General features: G+C 37.6%; 1 protein-coding gene across 3 annotated transcripts in view; it reads right to left on the bottom strand.

The window, feature by feature from the left end:
- NBEAL1 (neurobeachin like 1) overlaps positions 1-19,661 on the bottom strand; it is a 99,109-nt gene that overhangs the window by 42,868 nt on the left and 36,580 nt on the right. For 2 of the 3 annotated variants that reach the window (XM_021531337.3, XM_021531335.2), the window contains exons 6-16: positions 16,646-16,807; positions 15,269-15,350; positions 14,951-15,078; positions 14,037-14,119; positions 11,877-11,962; positions 10,063-10,369; positions 9,074-9,180; positions 4,088-4,171; positions 2,480-2,578; positions 1,797-2,377; positions 322-454 (exon numbers count right to left, since the gene is read on the bottom strand). In XM_021531337.3, coding sequence (XP_021387012.2) covers positions 322-454; positions 1,797-2,377; positions 2,480-2,578; positions 4,088-4,171; positions 9,074-9,180; positions 10,063-10,369; positions 11,877-11,962; positions 14,037-14,119; positions 14,951-15,078; positions 15,269-15,350; positions 16,646-16,807 — 1,852 coding nt within the window. Of the gene's footprint in view, positions 1-321; positions 455-1,796; positions 2,378-2,479; positions 2,579-4,087; positions 4,172-5,585; positions 5,673-9,073; positions 9,181-10,062; positions 10,370-11,876; positions 11,963-14,036; positions 14,120-14,950; positions 15,079-15,268; positions 15,351-16,645; positions 16,808-19,661 lie in introns of all 3 variants that reach the window. The other variant, XM_077785109.1, reaches the window with a different exon arrangement.

The following is a 19,661-nucleotide window of genomic DNA, read 5'->3' as shown; positions in this document are numbered from 1 at the left end:
ATAAGGTAGAAACAGAACCACAGTTAATGTATTCACATAGCTCCAGAGCCATCTATGCCTGTTTTAATTTAATATAAACACCTCTAATGCAGTAACAAGCTTAATCAACAAAAATGCCTAATACACATGCATAAGTTAGCTCAATCTACAACTTATCTATGTGAAAATTGTTTGCATTATTTGAGTAAAACTCCTCTTATGCAATAAATTCCTGCAATATTATAAAACATGCTATTTGTTAAAGGATCCAAAAACCATAATTTTGACTTCTGAGCTAACAATACAATCCCAAACAAAGTGTTTGCCAGCATCAAATCTTACCCAGAGAGAGTCAAAAAAGCAATGGTCAGGCAGCATCACTGTTGCATATTCCCTCTTCGTGCACACTGCAACCACCAATACCCCTGAGCATGTAATAAAGGCTTCAAACCCCATACCACTGCCTGTAAAAAAGCTACAAAAGACACACAATAAAGGAATTGCTTCATCAAAACTACCACCTAACAATACACTCATTAAGAAGAAAATCCACTCAAGTTGTTTGGTGGTAGCGCAATATTTACTATGTGATTGTTACTTCTCTTGTGGAAACCCAGGGCTGGGTTTCCCAAGAAACTGGGAATATTTCTCTGTCTGCTCTGGGGTGTCCTGATCCCCAGGGGGAGCACTGACTTCGACCCTCATTCATGGAGAAAACTTCCAAAGCCTCAAGGTAAACTAGAAACCACAAAAGTTTCTAGTTTCACACAAAAGTATGAAATAGATTGTAGATATTGTAGATAGTAGTGTAGTACATCACATGGATGAGAAATTTAGGTACTGTAGTATGTCAGTGAAAAATTTAGGAAATTTAGGTTTAGATTTTAGGATTTTTAGTATGTCATAGATGGGTTCAAGATGGAGGATATAGGGTGTTGTCTTGAGTTCCTTATTCCTCTTTCTTCTTGGTTTATGTGGTATCTTGCAATTGGGTAGAAAAATACACACTGTGGGTCTTTAGGGGTCAGTTATTGGGTGAGAAAGGAAAATAATTTAGGTGTCACTTCTTAATTGGATAGTTTAGTCTTTGATTAGACTTAAAAGGCCTTGTAACATGAGATTGTTAGCCACTTTTTGTGCTGTTTTTACTGCATGCAGAATCTGATGCAGACAGTGTGCTGAAGTTTTGATAACATAACAATAAACAGAAGCTGAAGACTGAAAAAGTCCAATTCGTCTCTTGTTCCTGACACAGAACTGCTCCAGGAGGATTTCCCCTAACAGGGGAACCCCCAGGGAGTTGCCCAACTTGGTGCCTGCAAACCCACATTCTTTTATTAAAAAAAAAAAAGATATTTTGTTTGCTTCTGTTAGTACCTAAAAAGTTAAATTATATCAAGAAGCATTCATGTCAATATGTACTATCTAAGCACCATGAAGTTGCCCTCCCACTTGAGCACTTATACAAATCCAGAGTTCATTACCTTTACCACAAACTGTGTGGAAGCTTGTTCTGGTTTTGGGTGGGAGATGCAAGGGACTGGGTTTTGTTTTTTAATGTTGTTTTGTTTAAGCAATGAACCTTACCACAATTTGGAGTTACGGATGTTGAAACTTTAGATGACAAGACATTGCAACAGAGAAACTACACACAAATTCTGTAACAGAACTTGGCTGTGGTGACAGATGAAAGCTCTTTCTTTCCCAGACTAAGCATTAACCATTGAAGATAAAGAAGATGAAAATAAGCAGAAGCACCACATATGCCCAGACAAATGGCCTACATCTGCAGGCTGTAGCAGTTACTGTGACTGTACCTGTAGAGCTGTTTCCTCTTGCCGCTTTTGCCCGTGGTGCCGGGCTCCACCCGGTCCTGGTCAAGGCAGAGCCAGGCGTTGAAGGAGAAGGCGGAGCCCGGCCACCTGTGGATGGCGGGCAGGGCAATGCCGGCCATGCTGTGGTGCAGGTTGAAGTACTGCAGGGCGCTGGCCAGGCCCTGCTTCCGCGCCATGGCCAGCAGCGCGCGCATCACCGGCACCACGTACGGGTGAGCGCCCCGCGGCTCCTCGGGCCGCAGCAGCCGCACCAGCTGGAGCAGCTCCTCCGAGCCCATGGACTGGCTCCCCAAGGAGCCCAGCAGGGCAATCAGGTTCTCTGCACAACTGCAGTGGAGCATGGAGTGGGAATTGAGGGTCTCGATGATACGGATGACCATGTTTGCATTGACACACGTAGCACGGCTCTGTCTGTCAATACAGCAGATTCGCCTCAACCAATTGGAGATGAAAATCTGCAGCTCATGCGATTCTAGCTCTGGAAGCCACTGAATGAGCAGCAATAAGGGCTGGACATTGCTAATGCCTAGTATCCCAACAGCCATGTGATCACCTTCAACAGCCTGAAAAACAGCAGGGAACTCAGACATGAAACACAAGAAGACAGAGCCAGAAGTACTGTTGAAAGATGCAAGCATTTCTGCTTCAAAGCAAGCACAGCTCACCATATTCATGAGTTCTTCCAGCAATTCCCGTGACGGCTGACCCAGTGATTTTAGTACCTCATATATGTGTGCATACCCAATTCTCTCCTTGAAGACCTCCTGAGGATAAAAATTCCCATCTCACTAACAAGTACAAAAATGCTTGTCTACTGCAGCAGGTAGACAAGCAACTTTTAATTTTAATTTAGACAATTTAATGCACTATTAGACACATAATAATTAAAGTTAGATAATAATTACCAGTTAGAAATCTATTTTTGATAACCTGTTTATTTCTACTGTCTCCAGAATGATGCAGATGAGAAGCATTTCACTGTAGCACACAGAAATTAAAGTTCAAAGTTGTATTTTATTATTACCTATAAAAGAATATAACTACTTTTGTATAATCCAAATGTTAATAATATCACAAGGAATAAATAGCTTCATTTTCATTTTTTAGTGCAAACTATAGCTTGACATGTTTACATTGGAAAACAGAAATATTTAAATATTAATCTTTCAGTAAAAGACTTTGCTAGACCCGATTAAAAACCACCTGTCCTAAGAACTGAAAATTAGAGAAGTGTTCCTCAGAAGTTTTCCTGAAAACAAACTGGTTTTACAAGGAAAAAAAAAATCAACCAGCGAAGTTCAAATGGTAGTATCTATTTATGGTTTAATTATTAAACAGCCAACACATCATATGGAATGGATATCCTTCTCCTGGCTATAGTCTGTGCTGAAATGATTTTTTTGTTAAAGAATAAATCTTTCAGCAGAAGTGAGGTGATTACTTAGGTAAATGTGAAAAGAAAAAAATACACGTTGCAGTAGCAGTACAATTGAAAACTCTGACTCTCTGAATCCCAGCTAGGCCCCACCTCCAACACACAACTCTTCCCAGACTTTCCAGAGACAGTGGAGAAATAAACACTTCCAGTAATGCTCTGGAGGAGCATAACAGATCCTGTTGTCTCTCCCTTAGGCTGTACTGCAAGTAGCAAAAAAAAAAAAAAATTATTCTCACTCCTCCTTTATCCTCCACTGTACAGTCACATCCCTTTATCTGTGCCAAGTCAGGGAATCATTCAGCCAAGGGTTGAATTTAATTAACCCAGCAATCCAGGAATAAATATACTATTTTTCCATGGGCTTAGGTTCCAGTCAGAATCACAAACTAACTACAACCTATCCTTTTACCAAATCACAGGAACTACCAAGGAAGGACAAGGGGCAATAGCATGACCACCATCTGGACAGCAATACTGTCTTGGCTTAGTTTAAAGCTATACAAAACTACAACATAAACAGCTACCTGAAAATTCCTGTGAATACCCACTAAGTCTACCCATATATCCATGGGACAAGTAACATTGTACTTTTTTTACAAAGGTTCCAACTGCCATTATACTCAGATCTTCCAGTTTTGGTAGAAAGATGACAGTATTTAGCCATTAAGACATATATAAAGGGATAATAAATGCTAATCAGCTATTCCTATCTGGCATGAATGAGTGAGCACAATCTGCTCATCTCCATTAGCAAGATCCATCGAGGTATTGTGATAACACTAACTGGAAACAAGATCAAGAAGCTGCCAACAGCCCTCTGCATAGACACTGTTACCTTTGCAGCTGGAGACTTGTGCATTACTGCTGTGAGGGCTTGAATGGTTGATACTGCCAAGGAGTCCAGGTGTCCCTGAAACACCTGAAAGGAGCAGGTACAGAAGTCATATACAAACATTTCAGCTCCAAAATCTGTGCTGTGCCCTCCTGCCAGGGGGAAAACCAAGAGTTTGGTAACATGCTTCAAAAATCATCTCCCCATCAGTCAAAATTTAAAACCCCACAGCTTACAAGGAATTACATCACAGTAGACAATTGACCACAGACTTCAAAAGGAGAGAAGCATTCTCAACACAAACTGCACCTCAAATATTCTGATGGACAAACAAGTTTTCCTCATGCGTCTAATGGACAACCTCAAGAGGGAGGGAGGAAAACAATTAGGAAATCTCTTGCAGTGTGTGTGCTGCTGGAAAATCAGCATCTGCAGCTCATATAAAGTGACTTATTCTCTATCCAAAGCACTGCAAACTAACACAGCACAGACACATCCCCAAAATCTAAGAGATAAGTCACACCAGCACAGTTAGGTGGCTACCTCACCCAGAGCCTCATTGTATAGATTCAACACCTCTCTCTCTAATTTAAGTAATCTTTTGAGGTTTCTTGTTTATATTTCTATGATGGTTTTAGGAACAAATATGTTGGAGCACTCTTTTGTATCCATCAGTAAACCTAATTAGCAACACTATACAAATAAACATCTGTTTGTTTCAGAGATGATTTCATCATCTCTGAAATATGATGTACACCTCAGACATATTTTGAAAGTGAAATAACAAGAATCAGAAGATTAGATGTGAAGAAACACATGTGGTTAGAGCATTGTGCTGTGTCCAAGTAAGCCAAAGCTATTAGTTAAAAATCGGAACTTGTAAATAACCATCCCCTGTATTCAGCTTTTTTTTTTTTACATTTTAAATCAGAAAAAAGAATTCTACCATAAAATTAATACAAAAATTAGCATTTAATTTTCCACAATATTTGGGAAAAGTGAAGCAACAGGCTATTCCTACCTCCCTGATTCAGCCTGTCCATTGTTTTGTGAACATCTGTTCTTGATGACAAGCAAAGAACCAGGACACCAAACACAACCATTGAGATTCACAAACAAGGCCCCAGAATCCAAAACACCACAGTGCTGAGACAAAGAGCAAAAAAGAGTAAAAGGAGGGGAAAAATAATCATCATCAGATTGAGAAAATTAATTTGGATCCCATTCATGTGCTTCACCTTTTCCATAAAGAAGCATAACTGATGCTCATTCTATTGCCAATATCTGCAGTTTGAAGCTGATGAATAAAACACAGTCCGAATTCAATCTGTTATTCAGAAAAATCATTTTCCAGAGACAGGAAATGCTGATCTGTGCAGCATCAAAAGTTCATCTTGCTGCAGAAGGCTTAAGGAGGATGGTTAAGGTGAAACACAGGAATCAATTTTCCTGTGATTTTGTCTTGACTTCAAATGAAGCAAAATACATTTTAGGTAGGTACCTGGTCCTCATTCATTTCTGTCAGTAATTTGTTGGTAAGGTCTTTCTCACTCTTGTCTGCCACTTTATTGTTAGCATTTAAAAACAGCTGTTAGAAACAGAGACAAGAATAATGGAAATAATTGCATTAAACAGTTACCTGCAGCCAAATCTGTGAAGGCTGCCTTAGATTTGTATTTCACATACAAAAACAAAACAGGAGGGGGAAAAAGGAAAAAAAAGCTCTCTCACACTGGTAAGATAATTGTCCATTAGTATTAGTCTTCTGTTAATTCTTAAAATACTGATGATTACATTGTATTTTTGCTAAAGAGTAATTACTTTTTTCCCCCCCCCCAAAAAAAAGTATTCACTGAGACAGAGAGATTTATCTGAATTTCTACTAATCTCTGGCTTAGCAACTGTGATTTCATTCACAATATGCAACACGACAGTTCTAAGAAATTTACTTGTAAGAAATAAAGACAAGAGTGGGGCATTAACAAAGAAATGGATACAGATGTTACATTATTTCTCACTTATGTTTCAGCCTAGCTGAAAGCTGAAGATACCTAGATAGAATATTTTAATCTTCAAACAGCACAGAAACAGAATTTCTGGGGCACACAGGCTTTGGGACAGGAAGGGCAAATATCTCTGCCATCATCCTAAGAATCCAACAAGTTGCAAATAGCTTTAAATTGAACATACAGCTATGCTGCATCTTCAGCTAAGAAACTGCTCTGTGCTCAGTAGCTAAATTCCTTATCAGTATCTGAATTTGATAGTTTCAAACTCACACAAATTCATAATCAATTGCAGTCAATTTGTGTGCCAAATTTAGCTGTAACATAATCAGAACTAAAATTTACATCCTTCTATTTTAAGATTCTATTGACACATTAAAAAAACCCTGACTGAAATGTTTTTAAAGTTCCTTAAAAAAAAAAAAAAAGTTTCCTTTAGTGGGTAAACCCTAAACATTTCTTCCCCCCCCCCCCCCCCATTTTGTTCCATTATCTGCTGGCTTAGTCTCTCTGAAGAGGAACAACCTGTGAAATCAACTTCCATAAATTAGGCCAAAACAAAGGACAACACTCAAGATATTACTTTGACTTACACAGGTGTGAAAGCACATTGTTAGAAACACTTTGAAAGGTACATCACAGTCAAGAGCACTTAACAATGCAGAGTAACTATAATAAGTCTCAGAGGACTATAACATTAGCAGAATAAGAACAAGAAAAGCAAATGGAGACAATGATAAAATAAAGAGTTCATCAAACTTTTGGTATGAGTTACTTAATTTCTCATAAGGCATGTGAAAAGGAAAAGTATTTCTTTTTACAATGTCTATATGGTTTTACTTTTTCCATTTAAAAGCTGTTCAAAACCCGTATTTTTTCTCTTTATCAGACGTACTGTTTGAGGTCACTGAGCTTTGCTCAATCTGACCTGTGAGGTAGTTCAACAGATGAGAAAAGATTCAGCACTGACAAACCAGATTGTTAAATGACTCTCTGTACAGAATAAGCACCTCCTGATACCTGTAAATTACAGCCCCTCTTTTTTGGATATCACCAGAAAAAAGTAGCATTCAGATCGTCAAAACTTCACCAGCAGTTTTGAAAAGCTTTTGTGTAGATCTCTAACCCTAAAGCATACTTAAGGAAAGACAGTTTGCCCATGAGCCTTAAAACCAGCAAACATGGGAAAAAAAAAAAAAAAGGATTTACATCTTAGAAGATTGTTATACTGCAAATGACTAGGAAGTATGAGTAGAAACATGGCCTTGAACACCCTAAGTTCTTTGGGATATCTATAGCAGAATAGTGGTATGGATTTGCTCTACCCCTTCTTTCCACTGAAATTACTTGCATCTCCATTTTGCAGAAGATGCAACAGCTTCCTGAGTTTCAGGTGTGTGTATGGACTGTCATGCTCTCTGCAGAGATGCAGAATGTGCTCTCCACACACAGCTTGCTTAGGTACCCAGTAGCAATTTTCACAGAATAAGGAATAAAATCCAGAACTAGGATCTCAACCCCCAGCTAATAAGGAGAAATCCTAATTCGACAGCTAACTCAACCTTTGCTATTTGCCTTTGAAAAAGAATGGAGACACAGTATATCTGGAAGTACAAATATACTGCAAAACCTACCCTGCCTCTAACTCTCCCATTTCTCATCTGTGGCGGTATTTTGCCTGTGAAAGACTAAAAAAAACACACTGTGTAGCAAACTGGCAGCACTGATCTCTAAACAACACAGTGGTATGTGAGACTGTATCCCTGGAAAAAAACTTAACATATATTATAACATACAGAATGGCAGAATGAAAATAAAAACAGCAAGCTGCAAGAAAATGTAGATCAATGAGCTGTTCCTGCTTTCTTAAATTCCACCACTTGTCTATGAGTGCAGGAACACAGCTAAGAGTCACCAGGAAGAGGTAAACATCATGCTGATGATGATTTTAGAAAAAAATAAAAAAGGAGTTTCTTATACAGTACAAGGTTAGTACAAAAATAAGCAGAGACTCCCAAACACAGAAGAATGGAAAAGTCAAACAATGTATTTTCAGAAGGAGATAATAAAGCTACAGACTATTCAAAACACTTCAAGTCAGTGGGCATTCTGCCACTGATTATAATTACAATTAGGACATAATCCAAACACATTTAATTTTAATACATCATTGCACTGAAATACATTCTAATCCAAAATCTAAATGGATTAGAAACAAATTGCACAGGGTAGCAAGTATTATCTACCATCAGAAGAGCTAGCTAGTTAGCTTTGTCACTAATATATCACATATTACACTAACATATCAAAAAAAGAAATAGTTCAGAGAGTTACATCATATCTGTGTTCTTTCACACAGTGAAAAATAAAATCAGTGCAATCAGTGGAAGTTTGTAAATTATGATCATCTGCAGCTGAGACAAAGACACTAGATCCTATGTAGAAAAGGAAATATTGAACATTTTTAACAGCTTGAGCTCATGTTTTATGTCAGCCACACACAGGACTCAAATATTTTGAAAGAATTAAAATGGGACAGCAGAAATATTTTTTTTTAATGGAAAAACATTCCTCTGAAATTAGAATTCAGACCTCCATCTGGCAGCAGCTAAGTGACTTTCTAATAATCCAGTGATAGAATACAAGAGAAACAAAACAAAATAACCAAACCCCACAACAAAAAGCCAAATAAAAGGACAGGTGGGATTGATTTCTGTAATCAACATACTGTTAGAGGTCATTGAGCTTAGCTCATAAGTCTGACATCCGAGATATTTTAATAGGTAGGAAAAGATTCAGCAGTGATTCAAAGTTACATCAACATAACAGATTTTAGAGACTGAGCAGGGTCTACAAAGGTATTTTGCTCAGGACTGAAAGTATTCATTGCTTTAACCACCAGACAGACGTGAGACACCCCTACTTCATTAGTAATAATACAAGCCAGGGTTTGTTAAATATATGCTGATAAGGGAAAACTTACCTTGCAGTTTTGCAACAGTCGAATGAGATGCTCAAAGCAGTTACTGTTAAGGAAAATTGCCTGCAGAACAGGCCTATCTGTGCAGTCTAACATGGCTGTGATGGTATCTATAAAATTAAAACAGAACTGCCATCAAAGACAAAACACAAATCCATCAAGCATTTTTACCTGCACATTCCATAGTACACATCAGGAAAAAATTATACAAATTATATTATCTGCACTCTTGATCAAGAATGATACGCATGTTAAGAACAAATCACTAAGCCTAAAGCTAAACATTTTGACACTGTAAAGACTACCACAGACTAATATTATAGAGAAATTTCACCTAATGAGTATCTTTGATTGCTTTGGGGCTCTGAGTCAAGTAATTTCCAATTGTGAGGACATAAAGTAGCATCACCTTCTTTTTACAGCACATGAACATTTCCTTCCTCAACACACAATTACTCTGCATTCTACAGCAACCTTGTACTGTAAGCATTCTCCATGGCCACAGTACTATTCCTGAGTTTTCTTGGAAGTATGGGAAAAGAAACACTTATTTCCCACACTGAACATCAAAATGGAAAAAACTCAAACCCCTGAATTCTAACCCAAAAACTTATACTCCAACCCTTTCAGACTATTACTTCTGGCCAATGTTTATAACAATGCCATTTGAAAACCAAACTATCACAAAACAGCACCACACAGTAATTTTATTAAAGACCAGTTTTATTCTGCAATTATGAAGGTTCTGATAAGTTTCACTTCTTGCCTAGCCAAGTTTTTCTCTTTTAATGGAGGCTTTCAGTCTATGAACCCTGACACTTTGGTTAAATGGTAGCAATCTGATATGGCTTCTTCTGTTTTTTTCATTAGTAAATTATTAAACAAGAAATAGCCAAGAAGAAATGTTAGAAATGTTTCAATTGCTTAGCCAAGTCACTAATTTTTGCTTCAGAGTTATTGTCAAGAAATATTGAAAGGACTTGTGTACTCACTCAGCATTTGGATCTGCAGCGCTATGAATCTGCTCTCCCACTGCCTGCATCGCCTTGGATTAGGTAAGGCTGAATGGTCTGAATTAAGCAACTTGAAGTAGTTCTCCAATATTGTACTTGTCTCGACCTGGCGCTGGTCAGAACTGCTGGTTAGGAGGATATGGACAACTTCTGTCAGGCACTTCAGAGTCAGCTCTGCCTTCCTGCTCACTTCCTCAGGGTTTCTGTCATCCCAGTTGTCACAGTCTGCTAAAACACGCATCAAGACTTCCATGGTGGCAGGAGATACTGCTTGAAGAGCATTCCTCTGAAACCCATTAAGGCAAAAATTTATTAAGAAAAAATAAATTTAGAAGAATTTAAACCTCTTCAGACCAGCTGCATCTACTTGAGTTACCTGAACAATGCAATATGCATTACTCTACACTAATACTGCATAGTTGTTAAATAACTAAGAAACAATCTATTTGGATTATGCTGATGGCTACAGATGAAATGCATCTCATCTCTTTTTCAAAGGAAATACTTATAGAGAAAAGGAAATATAATTTAAATATGTATTATAAAATTCTTATAAGGTAGCCCTGATAAACTGCTAATTTGAGACAAACCTTCATGTGAGTTTTAATTTTAGATTATGAGATTCATGATACTTTAGAACATGTGGTAGAGCACATAATCATTAGCAAACATTTGCCTGGGCCCTGAATGAATTTTCCTCACCTTTCTTCCTGGGAGCCTGACTGCCTAGGCTCAGGGACAGGAGCCCAGTGTTGTTGTGAGATTAGAGAAGCCCTGTCAGGGATTCCATACCCTCTGTAGGGAGCTGTATCCATGTTTTCTCTCTCAACCCTTTACCTGTTTGATCTACACTGCAGCCATGGCCATGCCTGGCCATGTCATGTCTTGAACTACTGACTTGACTGCAGTTTGACCTTAGCCCTGCCTCATGGCTATGGATGGGGCTGGCAACCACTGGTCTCTTGACTGACTCTAGTTACCACCAGCACAGCAAACCCTTACGCTGATGTGCTCACCAGGCTTCCTGGCTTGACTTTAGGCATTATCACTACAGACTTGTCTAGTGGGCTGGGCTGGCCCATCCTGGCTCCAGCCAGCACAGCTGCTCCCATCACTGTCTGGGTGTAGTGAGATCACACCCTTTGCTGGTCAGGTCAGCTGCTGCTGCCCATCCTGCTCAGACTCCACTCGCCTTCCATGATGGAGCAGAGCTTGGCTTTGCAGCTTCCTGGCAAACTTTAAAAATCCTCTCTTCGAGATTATCAGAAGTAGCAGCTGCTTGTGACCAGACTAAGTAAGACTTTACAGAAGTCAGGTGAGAAAGTGGATGTTGACTTTGCTGCTGATGAATACCCTCATTTCCTCATGTTCTTTCAAACACTTTTAACAGCTTCCAAGCTGTAAAAACCTTAGGCCTCCTACTGAAAACAGCTTACTTTCAGCACTGGGAAGTAAGCTAGATCAGTTTCATACACATGAACATGAAACTTCCATCTTTGCAGGCAGAAATTCCTAATCTAGTTATGCACATTTTTTTCTTTAAAATATTATAGTAAGTTCATATGAACATGTAGTTGTTCTAAACAGCAAGCTTCTACAGTTAGTTGAAATTGGGATCCAGCTTTTAGTATTTAGGTATTATTGCCCAGAATGATCCCAAAGTTCCTAAGACAAAAATAATTAATCGTGGATAATAAATTCTTCTCATTTACAAGTTATGGAGTATTTAAAAGTCCTAACAAGGAACAAGCATCTGGAGGTTTCAGTAGCTGAAAAGTTCAGAGTATCCTCACCTGACTACCAGCCACAATTGCTCCAAAGAGATGCAACAGGCAACATTTTAGGCTTTCCTTGAGATGTTCACTTTCTTGAAAGCATTCTGATTAAATAAAAAGGAGATTTTTATTAAAAAAAAAAACAAAACACCAACAAATAATAAAAAACCCTCCTCTATTCCCTGTCATCATACAAATTAAAAACAAATCAACTGTATCATCTCCATTTGGTTTTATATAACTCAGACAAACACACCAATTCCAGCATTATCAAAGTAACACATCATTACCACATTTTTCAGGAATTCACAGGCCACACCTTCAGCTTGCATAAACTTCTCATGCCAGCTGACAGAATTACAGACATACAACTTTTGCTCTTGATTCACAATGTAAAAATGAGCCCATTTTGTCCAAACAAGTGAGAAAGAGAAGGACATTCTAACACACAACCAGTTATCTAGCACAACAAAGTTCTGAGAAATTTTGGCATGAAAAGTCTGATGCTATATGCAGTGCGGGTAGCTCAAAAAAAAAAGTCCCTGAACTTGCTGACTTTAAGGCAGATTGCCAGAGAATCCTGTGCAGATCTGTAATCTTTCTAGCAGTAATTTCTTTAATGACAACTATCCTGCATCTCTTCTCTAGCCACAGCTGATAGAAATTAGTCCCAGACAGCTTCAGCATCTCTTCTTAGCAATAGATATAACCTGGATATTGTTGTTACAGCAATAATGCTAGACCTAACATAGCAGCAAGAAACTACGAAGAATTATTTTTGGAAATGCCACTTATTGGCAAGTAAGATTTCTGACTATATTCTAATGTCCAAGTCTGTTTTAAAAGATTGCAGAGCTATTTTTCCAATCTGTTCTCCAAACAGAACAAAGCTTACTTAGACGATCATACAGTTAGGGAGTTAGTACCACCACTCCTTGACTTACACCCTCTGGATCTTTGTAGAACTTCAGACAAATTGAAAAGAAAAGTACCTAGCAGATTGTGAACTAATCATTAGGCTAGGTAGACTAAAACCACCCTGCCTCAAATTAGTCCTGGCATGGCAGGATGCTTAAGGCACACACTCAACAATTTCTTAGACTGTCCTTTCTGCCAGCTGGCCAACAAGCAGAAGAGTATCTGCTGGCTAATGAGCTTGCTTTTAGCTCAGTCACATTATATCGTGCACAGGGCACTGAATGGAGAGGAGAGAACCTACAGATGACATTCCTCAGTAGCAGCCTTTAGAGTGTGTTTCCAATGCTCTGGCACCTAGATAAGGGCATTTTACTGGTAGCAACGATTTGGTCTTTTTGGCAACTACCCTATTTTTTGTATGCAGCAATGGAATCTCAAGGAACAGGAGCTGTGACTCAAACCTAGAAAAATCAAATTCATAAATGTTCCTACTCCACGAAGATAATATTTTTTTTTCAGTTAAAACTAAGTTAATGGGTAGCTGCAAAATGGGCTGATTTCACTCCTTCACTGCCCATCCCTCCAGCTTGTTCCTGCTGCTTCAATCCTGTAGGCACTAACACTTTGGTATGCTAAACTGGCATAAACTACCTGGGCATCCTACATTCTTGAGATTTAAGTATAGAATATGGACATGTAAGTTCTTCCACACAATCTGTAATCGTAAGAACACATGAATTCCAAAGCAGCCAGCATGATATTTAATGACTTAACCAGAGAGAAAATTGTCTCCCAAACTCGAGGCTATGGATCATTTGCTAGTTGAATGGCACAGAGTTTCATTTTTTCTAGCTGTTAAATCATATTAAAGAGACAGACATGCATGAACACTCCCCTGAGATTATTTCTCCATGACAGTTATCAGCACAGTTACTAGAAGCATCTCATGTGCCACAATAAAAAGAAAAGCTGTCAATTCACAGAACCAACCCTACTAAACCACATTAGGCACTGAAATCAAGTCTAGAAATAAAGAAAAATGCTTTCAGAGATGAGCAGGAATAACAAAATAGTGATGCTCTAGAGCAAAGAACAAGTACAAGAAACAATCAACCAAAGTAAACCACTACATCCAGTCTCAGAAAGCATGTAAAGGACTTTTACATTACCAGGCATGCTTAAGAGAAAGTTACTTGGGCTCACTCAGTTCATTCCTCTACAGAAAACTATTTTTTTAACAGGCTGTTAAGTAATACTTACGGTAAAAAAAAGGGACAAACTCAACAGTGAGGGAAGCTGGTTTATACTTCTGTCTGCTTCTTTCAACTGTACTAAGGAACCGTCTGCAATTACATTAAAAAACATACACCAAAGAAATCAGACATGATACCTTTGTTTATTACTTATTAATTTATTACTTATAATATGAATTTATCATATGACATAGTAGAAAATGCTGCCATAAATCAGGAGTTATCTTTTGCCTACAGGATGAAAAATAATAGTGAAGTAGTATTTCATCCTGAAGACATCAATGACAGCTAATCCCGTATTCAGTACACACTTAAAAATACTTAACATTTTACAAAATGGTTTAGTTAAAAAAATAAAATATAAAAAAAAACAGAATTCTCTTATTTAGTCCATGCTTATTGTAACTAAGCCACCAGCTAGAATGCCAAATTTCTTGACCAAGCAATTTTAAATGGGCAGGAAACATTATTATGAGTTCATTAGGCTGGTGAGAACACACAATAAAATTAAAGGGATGTAATTCTACTGATACACTTACAAAATTATTTTCAAATATGCAGGTTATCTACACTGTGAACTTCAATAACTTCTTTTACCCTAATTCAAGCAGGTCTGCCCACCACATTCCTTTTAGCTTCTTTATTTCACTAGTTTAGAAAGATGGTCAGTTTTGGAAGGAGAGCGTAACGTAAGCACCTTTGTGGTGATCAGTTACAACCAATCACCTCTTCATACATCCTCAAATTTAATTTTGTTTTACCTTTTATATTAACAGTAAAACTATTATAATTTTTGGAAGTTATTTAAATCATATCCAGTTTGAGAAAGCATAACATGTTTCTGTGGTGTGAGTCTATTGATTAATGGTTAAAGCTCTCATAAACCACAGAATTTACAATCCTGTGCTGGTCCACACATACCCTGCAATTCGCTGCCTCCAGTTTCGATATGGATCATACAGACTTTCACAGAAAGCCAATGCATGTCTCACAAATTCTTCTATGGAGGTCTGATCCTCCACTTCTTTCTCTTTTGTTTTGCTTTTTAACTGAGGAGAAAAAGGAAACTATGGTCAGAAAATTTCCAGAAGTTGAAAATTAATCTTGACCTCCCCCAGAACAATTGTGAGCCTATGAATTGTTCTCCATATAACACTATTACTGAAAGAGCAGATCACATAAAAAGAAGCAGGAGGTATCAGATGGCAGAAATACAGACAAGAATTATTAACCACGTACCTGTTGAATGTACAATGTAGTCATGGTGATAACTTGGTTAATGTATGAACACATCCCAATCTCTTCCACATTAGCCAAATTCCTGCAAAGACAACATAAAAACCACAGACTGAACACAGTGTACCATTTGAAGCTAGTTCAAACAATGTTTGTTTTAGCATTCTGTCTTTATTCATACAAAAGGATACCAGCATTTCAAAAATACTCTCCAAAAGACTACTCATACTTAAATGTTTATTTCCATCACCATTACAGAGCTCACAAGTTTCCATCTAACAGGAAGAAAGATTCAAGTCACTCTGCTACAGATCAATTCCATCTGGAATTTGGGGTTTCAGAGGTTAAGCAGATTCCCAGGACACCCTAAATAGAAAGCTCAGAAATGGCATCGAATAACAAAGACAATAATTTCCACTTACTAGTGCACACACTTTCTAAAACTTTAGGAAACCTATAACCTAGAAACATTTACTCACTTTAAATTCTCTGGAGCAAAACAAACACTAATAAATTATTTTAGAAAATAAATTATTTTAGAAAATAAACAAAGAATTTCTCAGAATTTTGAAGTTAAAAAATCAGCTAACAAAGTGTTGACATAGAACTTTTCAGCAAGTAAAGGTGACACCAGTTTGTAATTCAGAAACACATTACTACCATCCAGTCTGCTTATATTCAATATTCCAGGGTATTTAAACACTGCCATACAGCTCTTCATATAGTTTCAGAGGTAAGGTGAGTCAAAGCATTCAAAAATGCCGATTCAAATACTCTTCAGTAAAGGAGATTCTCTATTATATTTTATCCCCTTCCTCTCTCTAACAGCATTTTGCAACAGCAAACTGAAGAAATAGTGAGGAATAGATCCCTAAAAACAGTTTATTTGTGTCACAGAATTACACTATCAGGCAGAAGTTTCAGAAGGAAATCAGCCGCATGAGTAGTGTAATAGTAAGTTTCACAAGCTGTTTATGGAATTATAAGCATGTTAAGAATGTGAAACAGTTCTTCCTGTACAATTCTCTCAAGTTATTTCATAGCTAACAGTTGTTAGAGTGCACCTTTTCTTTTAAAAGTATTTCTTATACGAGGTACATCATATCTTGAATTCCCATAGATTTATCTTCTACAAAGAATTTAGTATTTAAACCCCTTCTATTTCTATTGTAAACATTATTGCTAAGATGACTGCATTGTTCCCCTCTTTTATTCCCTCTGCTTTCATTCTGAAGATTGTGAGAAGTGTTATTTCTCTGTATCTACTGGAAGCTATCAAATCACTCATAGTATGTGTCATTAAAATCTATATTTATAGGCTACATCAAGATTTCTTAAACAAAACAACAGCCTTGCTGAGGTAACTATTAGAACAAATACCTGCAAAGGATGATAAAGAATTTCACCAGCAAAAGTGACAGAGTCTGCTGCTGCTCTTCCAGGCCATCTGACATTTTCTGGACACACTGTAGCAACTGGAGCCTGAGGACCTGAAGAATGTTATCAGGAAGCAGTGAAATTCCTGGCGGAATGTCGTCCACCCTAATGAAAAAAGCCAGACACCAAATTGTTAATCATAGAAATGCCAAGCTGCCAATCGATTCCCATGTACTCATGCAGTGTTCCAGTAAGTTCTGTGGCTAAGGTCACCCAACTGACAAACCACGCTTCCTAATGAGGCACAAGGAAATGTCTGGTGGCAATATACCAGCTTGAGCTTTCTTTTCCCCAGCAATGAACTACATTAAAAAAAAAAAAAAAAGTGTTAAAATCCATTAAATGGCTTTCTAAATCCTCCTCTATACAATGATCTACCTTAATTGCCACAAAGAAATCACATAATCTGCATCAAGTAAAAAGGTGGCCTGGGAAATACCCAGGGACAGCCACAGTGGAATGAAACATAAGCACAAAACATATTTGGAAGAACATTTTCAACTTTCTACTGAAGATTAAGAGTGTCCAAATAAATGAGATGCCAATTATTGCATAGTTATTGAAGCTCACTTGGTATTCATCCACAGTGAACCTCATGTCGTTCTTACATAAATTTCAAAAAGCAATCCAAAATTATCTTTTGCCTATTGTTTTCTGCAAACTGAAATATTTTTAGAAACATACCAGCAAGAACCAAGACATGAAGAAAAGAAGAGGCTTATTTGTGATTTAATTTCTTTTCCCAGTGATCCAAAAGCAAATAAGAAAATGACCCAGGAACAATCATAAAGAAATCCATTTCATTAACAGTATAGACATCTACAGATCTGTAAGAACATTTTTTGAGATAAGAACTTTTTATCCACTGTTGTACATGCTAAACACAGTTAGTCTTCGGCAGCAGCTGTTTACCCTGACACATCCTCTATGAACTCTACATAGGAAAAGGAAGACACAAGCAAGAGCATTTACAGTTTACAAAAGCCCTCTCAACACAGCCAAAGCCAGAGGAAAGTTATAACAAAAAAAATTAGCAAGCTCAAACCCTCACCCAATATGACTGCTGCATACATTGCATTTATGCAATGAGAAAAACCACAAAAAAGATGTGTAGAAATGCAGTGACTACCCCTATACAACATGATCTCTATTATTTGAGGAAAATGGGGAACAATCCATTGTTTAGCTCCTAATGTTGAAAAGGAAGCCTTTAGAGGAGGGAAAATCAGAGACTCAGCTTAGTAAAACACCTAGACATGTGTAAGTGACAGAAAGCTCCCATATCCAAGAATGTTACCTACACTTACACAGACAACCATCTACTTCATTCTCTTGCCTCTTCACACAGTTGTGCAATTTGCTTTTCAGATTGGGGAATTCAGAATCTCAAGGGATTCAGAGCATTGTAACACAAATTTTATAGCCTAGGCTCTAAAAACACTAACCACAAAACTGAGAGCAATTGCTTTTTTTTCAACACAAATGCCAAGAAAAAAAAATTAATTTCTCTGATAGCAACTTCACCCCTCAAGATGCTGGCAGATCCACTCTCTCTGGAACTACAAGCATGGTTTTTCAGAATCTGGTAATTCAGATTCCGTATTTCAGATTTTGATAATTCCCTCTCAGTATTAGGAAAACTGTAATTTTTAACAGCTGAAATCCTATCTCTAGAAGTTAATTCCCTAAAATAGCCAACATGTCTTTTTCAGTAAGATCATGAAATGCCTTACAAGAGACCAAACAGCATACCCTTCATGCCTCACATCCCAAAGAATGTTTTCTTTGCAGTAGCTCCTGTGTTGCACAACCCATGAGAATTTGGGAGAGATGTGCGAGATGTGTGAGGCATGAGAAATCCTAACTGGTATTACACAAAACTAGCATACTATAGAGTATATAAATTAATGTAAATATATCCAAACAATCAAGCTTGTTTTCACCCCAGACCAAATTACTACTATACCACCAAGAAACCTTAAATTTAAAATGAGGATGTAAATTTGTTGACATGTAGTACTAATTTTTCCCAAACAGACTCCCTGTTTAAAGTAAGTACTCCAAAAGGAAGGAAAATTTAATATAAAAAACATCCCCTATCTGTTATTGTTACTTGACTGCTGGTGCCCTACCTCAAAAATATGAGACAGACCTTGACACGTTTGTGATCTTTATCATTTCCTTCATGATGTTAACATGGTTATGCAGCCATAGAAACTATGTCAGGTGTCTGAAAGGGAACTGAACCACCTGTACACTGTAGGCACCTCAAACACACCTGGGAACTCTCCTCCACCAGTGGTAAGCACTTGGAAACAAACTGCTGCAGCAAACCAGGTTTTATTTTTCAACAACCACCATGCAATCACACAAACCATGTTTGTGTGATTGCATGGTGGTTGTTGAAACACCTATCATGTTTTGGTTTTCTGCATCATTTTTATGTGTGTTTGAAGTCAGCAAGTTAATAAAATACAGTTTCTATGGTACCTTGCATGAACTTCCTTTAAGCTCCTTTGCTCAAGATGATGCAAACCAAAAGCAGAAAAAAAAAGTATGACAACATTCCAGAGGCCTTTGTTATTTTTAAAAGTATTGAATCAAATGACAATTCCTCTCCAATGACCAGAAAAAATCCTCAAACCAGCTAGTAAAGGTTTTATCCTTTTTATGGTAAATACATATGATATGGATACATGTTTTGAAGGAAATAACAGGCAAGTGTGATGGATTTTTGTGCTCAATGATGAAACCATTAGCATAGCTATATTCACCTTTTCAGCAAAATGATTAATAACATCATCAATGAGCCATTTCATACAGAGTAGAGGCACAAAGATGGGGTGAACTGAAGCTGTATAAGCCTATAAGCTGCATAACTGTATAAGCTCTACTTATACAGTCAAATCATACTGGGTACACTCACACACTATATTTAGAGATTTCCTAATTCTGTACT

This window comes from Lonchura striata, chromosome 8 (assembly GCF_046129695.1).
Source record: "Lonchura striata isolate bLonStr1 chromosome 8, bLonStr1.mat, whole genome shotgun sequence".
In the NCBI taxonomy this organism is placed as follows: domain Eukaryota; kingdom Metazoa; phylum Chordata; class Aves; order Passeriformes; family Estrildidae; genus Lonchura; species Lonchura striata.
This window is presented reverse-complemented; position numbering and strand designations above follow the sequence as displayed.